This window comes from Gouania willdenowi, chromosome 19, assembly GCF_900634775.1.
Source record: "Gouania willdenowi chromosome 19, fGouWil2.1, whole genome shotgun sequence".
Lineage (NCBI taxonomy): Eukaryota > Metazoa > Chordata > Actinopteri > Blenniiformes > Gobiesocidae > Gouania > Gouania willdenowi.
In genome coordinates, this window is record NC_041062.1 from 5,600,542 (window position 1) to 5,608,805 (window position 8,264).

Consider the following 8,264-nt stretch of genomic DNA (forward strand, 5'->3'; position numbering starts at 1 on the left):
AAATGTCAAATTGCTTTGTGAAGCTCTTTACTGTTTTTTGCTGCACTCTATAGATTTTTATATATAAATTTTACAATATTTAAATTTTTCAAATGTAATTTCATGGATTTGTTATCATATCAACACACATTTTGTTCACTTTATTTATTTATACTATATTTAAAAATATCCTTTCTTTGGTCATTTTAGTTTGTGAAGCTCTTTTTTTTAGTTGCACTCTAGGAAACGTTGGTGCCTATTTAAATTCTATAGATGATAAACCTTTGTTTCTGATACAGCTTCACCGTGGTCTGCAGAACATTCTGTTGAATCTATGAAGGTTCCACAGAGAAGCTGTGACGGAGGTCTGCAGGGTGTTGTGCATCAGGAGGAGGTGGAGACAGAAACCAAGGTTCACCTGAGGGTCTTGGAGGGGTTTATGATGGTCCTCTCTGGCGATGGAGACATGATCTTCCTGTCCGACAACGTCATCAAACACATGGGTTTAACGCAGGTAACACGCCAACACACGCCTCCAGGAATGACTGCTCTGATGCTGCAGAATCAGGAGATAAATCTGGAGATAAATGAGTTCACTGTTCTCTGACAGGCTGAAATGATGGGGCATAATATTTTTGAATACACCCACCCATGTGACCATGAAGAGATAAGACAAAACCTACGGCTAACAGCAGGTCAGTGTGATTTATCCTGTGTTTTCACACAGAAAAAGTTTTTAAAAAGTGTTTTTTTGTGTGTGTGTGTGTTTTTTAGAACATTTCAACAGCAAGAGGAGGGAGTTCATCATCAGGTTGAAAAGCTCTTTGACGCACAGAGGACGAAACCAAAACATCAAATCAGCCACGTGGAAGGTTGGAATCCAAAAACCCCCTTTGTCCAAAGACATCATTTTACACAGAATTTTGTGAAGAAACAACTATAGAGCATAAGGATGTCATGAATGAGTGATAAAACATGTTTTAAGGAATCTCATTTTGTAAATAAGTGAAATGAAACAGTATTTAGTTCCCTCCTCATGTGGGACCAAGACCTACTCTTGTGTTTTCAGTTCATGTTCTAATCAGGATCATTTCTATCATCGTGTTTGTTTTTGTGTCATTTTGTGTATTTTGTCATTGTTCATCCGTTCCTTTTGTTATTCAGTATATTTTCCTCTTATTTTATGTGTTTTTGTTGTCGTTTTTGTGTGTTTTTAGTGTCATTTTGTGTATTTTGTCATTGTTCGTCCGTTCTTTTTATTATTCAGTATATTTTCCTCTTATTTTGTGTGTTTTTGTTGTCGTTTTTGGTGTCATTTTGTGTATTTTGTTGTTCTTTGTCTGTTTTTTTTTATTATTCAGTATATTTTCCCCTTATTTTGTGTGTTTTTGTTGTCGTTTTTGTGTGTTTTTGGTGTCATTTTGTGTATTTTGTCATTGTTCATCTGTTCTTTTTATTATTCAGTATATTTTCCTCTTATTTTGTGTGTTTTTGTTGTCGTTTTTGGTGTCATTTTGTGTATTTTGTCATTGTTCGTCCGTTCTTTTTATTATTCAGTATATTTTCCTCTTATTTTGTGTGTTTTTGTTGTCGTTTTTGGTGTCATTTTGTGTATTTTGTCATTGTTCGTCCGTTCTTTTTATTATTCAGTATATTTTCCTCTTATTTTATGTGTTTTTGTTGTCATTTTTGTGTGTTTTTGGTGTCATTTTGTGTATTTTGTTGTTGTTTGTCTGTTTTTTTTTATTATTCAGTAAATTTTCCTCTTATTTTATGTGTTTTTGTTTTCGTTTTTGTGTGTTTTTGGTGTCATTTTGTGTATTTTGTCATTGTTCATCTGTTCTTTTTATTATTCAGTATATTTTCCCCTTATTTTGTGTGTTTTTGTTGTCGTTTTGTGAGTTGCTGGTAATATTTAGTATAATTATCATTTTCAACTAAAAATAAACATTACAAAACCCCCATTAAAGAAACACTGGTAAATAATTCACTGTGATTCCAGGTGTATTTCCTGATTTCAGGTGCTTTACTGTCAGGGCCGACTGAAGATGAACTCAGCGCTGCCTTCAGGGTCCGGCCTGATGCTGACGTGTCAGCCTCTTCCTCTCTCACACACACTCATCAGCACACACATGTTCAGCAGCCAGCACAGCATGGACATGACGTTCACCTACTGTGACCAAAGGTTCGTGTGCATGGAAAACATGTTTGTTACATTAAAAACAAGTTTGTTGGATTAATTAGTGGCTTTAAATGAGAGATGGGCAACTTTTATCCCAGCAGGGGGGCCACAAAAATGTGATTTTTCTGAATCAAGGGCGACATTATTAACATTCACGTCAGAAAATTTGTTAATACAAGAAAGAACAAAGGCTTTTGTGTGTTTTTAGTGTTGTTTTGTGTAATTTTTGCACATTTTTGTTGTTGGTTTGTTTATTTATGTCTGTGTTTGGAGTCATTTGCGTATTTTTGTTGTCGTTTGGTATATTTTACTGTAATTCTCTATTTTTGTGTTTTTTGTAATTTTTTGTGTATTTTTGTATCATTTTGTGCTTTTTCTTTGAGGGCCTAACAAAATTAGACTGTAAGCCGCATATGGCTCCAGGGCCATCAGTTGCCTATGGCTGCTTTAAATTGAACTACAGAGATGATTTTATAGAGGTAACTAACTTTGTATTCGTTTTCTCAGTTGTATATAAAGGATTGTATACACCTTTCTAGATTTGATACGTATACAATGAACCCTCTTGTGCACAGTATACACTGCTGACATGATTCAAACAGAAAAATTGTCATAGGAATTCAAATCTCTTTAATGAATAATGCATATCATATGCATAAGGAATGGAGGAATTTGTAGGATAATAATACATATTTATCTCAATTTATGGTTTTAGATTAGTTCCAAAACAGCCCAACGACTGGTTGGTGTAAATTTGATTCTGTCATTTGAGTATTAGATTAAAAAAACAGTAGAAATGATGCAGTTTGGATTTATATGCTGATGTTACTCTGTGTGTGTGTGTGTGTGTGTGTGTGTGTAGAGTTGTCTCCCTGATTGGCTTCAGTCCAGACGAGCTGCTGGGTCGCTCCTTCTACAATCTCTGCCACACTTTGGATTCAAACTGTTTGTACAAAAATCACCTCAACTGTAAGCACTGTTATATCCACTCACACCAGGGTTGGGGTCAATTCCATTTTTCAATTACAATTACGTCTTCAAATTGCCTGGATGTGAAACAGCATTTTCTGGGAACTCAGACATGTGAACACTAAAGAAAACTAACATAAAAACAACAACAATTAAACTTTACATCTGAGAGGAGAGGAGTAGGGGGTGGGTATAGACTATAGAGGAACAAGTTTCCCGTTGATGAAATGTACTTTTTTTTTTATGCATAATAATATAAATATTATGGACTGTATTGTTTTATGCTTTTTGTACAGTGTATTGTAATTGTCTGTCTTGGGGACTGCAGATAAAGTTTGGTACAAACAATCTTTTCATATGCTGATTAATGCTACTGTACATGGTCCCTGTTAAATAAAAATTAAATTGAATTATTCATGTTCAGTTACAACTCAATTATGAATACGGTCATCAGCGTTTTTCTTCATTTACAAATGAAATTACATTTTTCCCCCTTAAAGTCAATAACAGTTACTTTCTCAATTACTGAAGTTCAATTACAATTAAACACAATTACTGAGCCTTTATAAAGAAGCACATTAAAACATAACCTTCCTCTTGTGTTAGCTTTCCGTTAGCATCAGCTGTAAAATAAACTAAAAAACAATATATATCATATGATTTGTTCTCATCTCTTGGTTTCCTTGTCAGGCTTCCTAATCAACGAAAATATTGGTATCGATATTTTTGATGTGGGCGTCTGAGCCTTTTTTTTCTGTCCATATACCCCTAAATTTAAAAAAAAAAAAAAATGTAACAGTATAAATTGATCTGACAGCTAGTGGGAAAAAGTTGATCTGAAACATATTTTAATAATTATTAACTATGTACAGTATGTGTAAGCCATAGAACTGTAGCATGGTTCCACAGGTTTACATTTAATTCAATTGTAATTGACAGTTTTTGTAGAATTTCCATGAAATTCCATAGAAATTTCCATAGAATTACAATTATAAAGTCAATTATCTGGACTAAATTACATTTTAATTATAATTACAACACCAACAGATTTTTTTTTCAATTCCAATTCCAATTATTATTATTATTATTTTTCTTCTACTTGTCTGCACATGCTGTCAAAGGTCAATACTACAAGAAGTGCAATCATTATGAGACAGCAATGCATGTTTTGTTATTACAATTTCAATTATATTTACATCATAATTGTAATGAATTATCAATTACGCGATTACAGTTATAACATCTTTCTAACCTCTGTCCACAGTGTGCTGTAAGACCCAGTCTGTGAGTGGGCAGTACAGGATGCTGGTGAAAGGAGGAGGTTACGTGTGGGTGGAGAGTCACTGTGCTGTCGTCCCCATTGTTCCAATGTCCAAATGTGGCCCCCCAGCCCCCCAGCAGCCGCCCTGCATCCTCTGTGTCACCTATGTCCTCGGGTACGACCTTTAGAACAAAATGTGTGGAAACGTTCAGCTTTATTTGTTTGGTAACAAGACAAATGAGAAGTAGAATTAAATATATAGACTGTCTCGGGATTCACGGCAACAGATACAATAACACAAAGATGATTAGTAACATAATTGATAATGTTGACTACAAAATGTGCATTGACTCGTTGTTTAACATTATTAATCAATCATCAAATCAGGCCTGCGGCTGCTTTCTGCTTCATTTTTACTGCAGTACCAAACATGAACTATTGGGTGCAGTGTCGCTTCAACATTTACATTGTGAAGAAGAATTGCGCAACAGAAGAAGAACCAACCTAAAGTCTCAAAAGTTTATATATACTAGTATTTTTAAAAGAACAACAAATTAATTCAGATATATTTTGTACAGTCACCGTGTTTTATAGAACTTAAAATATTTGTATATAATGTCCATTATATTAAAAATTATATATTTTTTAATGAATTTGGGAAAATTGTAATGAAAACTTTGGACCACCATTATCACAGCGGGGGCCACAAAAATGGGATTGTCTGAATCAAGGGTCACATATTCAACATTCATGTGAGAAAATGTTTTAATACAAGAAAGAACGAAGGCTTTGGTGTTGTTTTGTGTATTTTTTGTCCTGTTTTATATTGTAAACAAACTTGTTGATATGGAATAATAAAAAAGCTTGCATTTATTTACTTTTTAAATGCATCTCTACAGCACCACTTTTCAATAATTTTGCGTATACGTGCACCCAAAAATATTACGTCAATAACAAATAGTTTAATATGTGCTCACTTACGTTTTACATGCTTGTCGCCTTTACCTTTACATGCCAACTTAAAGGATTTAAGTACATATGCAAATATTTTATGCTGTTTAACACACATACTGTATTTATATATGCAGAGAAGACAATTTGCTAATGTATGTGCCATAAATCGGCAACAACTTCTAAATGTACTTTTTAATATGCAAAATTTACAGGGTTTTTTCTTCTGATTTCTCTTTGTGTTGCACGTTTAACCCTGTCTGCTTGTGCATGTGTCACAGAGGAGTGGAGCAGCCGTGTGTGCAGCTCTCCTTGGATCAGACGTTGAACCACACACACCTGAGGTGAAAGAGTCCAAAGGAAATGTGAGAAAACAGCTGCTCTACATTGTACAACTCAACACTTTTTGATTTAATACGAAGCTTTTCTCTTCAGAAAACTGTTGACTGTGTCAATAATATTTACTGCTTAGGTGGACAACTTGTCACTGACCAATCACAGAAGCCGTGTGAGAGGAAGGTTTGGTGGTGAGCTGTGATTTGACGGCAGATGTCTGATGTTGAAGGAGGCAGTTTGCACTTTGCCTTCTACTTGACCTTTTGGTGCCTGACTAGACTTCCTGTGAGGTTTCCGTCTGGGCCACCTGAGACGAGAGGTGACAACTTGACTGTATAGAGACGAGACCAAACACACACACACACACACACACACGGATGGTATTTATAGCTATATACATTGTGCTGAGGAGGAGATGTGAGAGACAGAGTCAAAGCCACAGTTTCCTGAATAAAAAGTTCTCGTGGGAACGTCGTCAACTTTTTACCTCTGGACGCACACACACACACACACACACACACACACTAGGCCATTTACAGTTTCACTTCAGCACGTTTTTGCTCAGGAGGAAATGATGTGAAATCTAGGCCGACATTACACGAATAATAAACTAAAGCAGCTCAATGTTTTAAAATTGCCAAACGTACACGATTGATTAGATTCCTTTGCAACATATTGAGCAAAAACTGTCAAAAAAAATAATGTATGTGGTAGCTAAGAGAGAAATGCAAGTGAGGATGCAGGTGCTGGCCCACGCTGCACTGCATTAGCTTAGCATTAGCCAGCATGAACTAGCAATAGCATTAGCTAGCTTTAGCATTAGTTCGCATTAGCATTAGCTAGCTTTAGCATTAGCTAGCATTAGCATTAGCTAGCATTAGCATTAGCTAGCATTAGCATTAACATAATTTAACATGTGCATTAGTGTTTTAATTAGCATCAGCATTAACATTAGTTAGAATTAACATTAGCCTAGCATTAGCATTAGCATAGCAATAACATTAGCTTAACAATAATATTAACCAAGCTGTCAGTGCCCAATACTTTCACGAGTCGGATCCACGTAGATTATGTCACTTCCTTCACTCGCAATCCTTACGACAGAGCTGCTGGGACGTGATATTTGAATGTAAACCGAACATTAGACGTTTATTAAAAATTTTAATAATACACATTTAAATATGTGACTGTTTTGTGGTGTTTTTAATTGTTCATCAAAGAAAAAGAATAAAAACATAATACACAACGTTGACAATCAAAACCAAACAAAAAATGAGATACAACCAAAATAAATAGGAATTCACTCAAAACATAAATTGCTAATTCTTTTTAAATAGCAGGGATGAAAAGACTGGGCACTGACACTAGCAATAGCATTAATTTAGCATTACTTTAGCAATAACTTGAACCTAGCAATAGTATTAACCTAGCATTAGCTAAGCATTAACCTAACAAGTAGGGATGTCCCAATACAACTTTTCCACTTCCGATACGATACTGATATTGCAGCCTTGAGTGTTGGCAGATATCGATCCGATACGATATCAGCCAATTGGTTACATATATTTAACCTTCAACATAATATCTACAGTATTCTACAATTGAATAAATATAATATAATATATTGAAAATTTTAGATGCAGTCCAATAAAAATCCGATATTTGTTTTCTGGCCGATATTGGACCGATATCAATATCGGATCGGGACACCCTTACTAACAATAGCTTAACATTAGCAATAAAGTTGAAAAGGTTGAAATAAGTTGAAATGGGTTAAAGGTAGTAGCTGAACATATTAAAGGTTGAATGGTCAAAATCAGTTGAAGAATGGCTGGAAATGAAGCGGTGAAAAGTTCAAAAAGCTGAAATTTTCAAAAGAAGTGAAAAAATCAAAAACTGTAAGAGGACAAACATAAATCTCAGGGAAAACAGAAGAAGAAAATACTGTGATGAAAAATAATAATAAAGAGATACAAATACAATAGTGGGGATTTCTCCTGCATTCTCACTAATAAAACTAAACATATGTTGCATCTAATGCAATAAATGGACTGGAAGCAGATGTTTGCAGGGAAGTCCCCTTAACAAGCAACTAATGGCCTCATTTATCACGTGATGACTGGATTTCCTTTTTAATTCCATCTCATGAAGGTGAATTATTTATGATCAGATCAAACACCAACATTGATCTCTGGCGCCATCTTGTGTTTATTGACAGGGAAAATAAAAATAAAAAACGCAGCCAATGAGTTGAACTTTCTTTTTGGAAAACCTATTTAACATTATGACATTCCTTAAGAAAGACAAAAGCATGTGTACTATTTTACTTTGAAAAAAACAAAAACTTGTGAAGATCTAGACCTGATGTCTTCAACAGGGGGTCCGCGACCCCTAGGGGGTCCGCGGAGGTGCTGCAGGGGGGGTCCCGAAAGTTTTGGTTAATAAGACATTTTTATTTTTTTATTTTTTTTTAAAAAAAAAATTAGACATTTTTTTATATTCCCTCCGCAATTTTTTCAATAAATTGAAATGTCTTTAAATACACATTAACATGAATCCAACACACTGTAGTGAACAGATAAATGG

General features: G+C 34.7%; 1 protein-coding gene across 1 annotated transcript; it reads left to right on the forward strand.

Annotated features, from left to right (window-relative positions):
* The first annotated feature begins 275 nt into the window (after positions 1-275).
* Positions 276-6,148, forward strand: LOC114481717 (endothelial PAS domain-containing protein 1-like). The gene is made up of 8 exons (XM_028476730.1): positions 276-493; positions 590-674; positions 754-851; positions 2,001-2,164; positions 3,024-3,130; positions 4,395-4,566; positions 5,624-5,707; positions 5,815-6,148. The coding sequence occupies exons 1-7, from the start codon at positions 314-316 to the stop codon at positions 5,688-5,690; spliced, it is 873 nt and encodes a 290-aa protein (XP_028332531.1). The 5' UTR covers positions 276-313; the 3' UTR covers positions 5,691-5,707; positions 5,815-6,148.
* Positions 6,149-8,264: the final 2,116 nt, after the last annotated feature.

What these genes read in the sequence shown, in the direction of transcription:
- LOC114481717 (XM_028476730.1), top strand. Translation starts at nt 314, where the DNA reads ATGAAGGTTCCACAGAGAAGCTGTGACGGAGGTCTGCAGGGTGTTGTG. An exon ending in TCAAATCAGCCACGTGGAAG is followed by an intron (nt 852 to 2,000) that starts GTTGGAATCCAA and finishes TCCTGATTTCAG; the next exon opens with GTGCTTTACTGTCAGGGCCG. An exon ending in TGTGTCACCTATGTCCTCGG is followed by an intron (nt 4,567 to 5,623) that starts GTACGACCTTTA and finishes CATGTGTCACAG; the next exon opens with AGGAGTGGAGCAGCCGTGTG.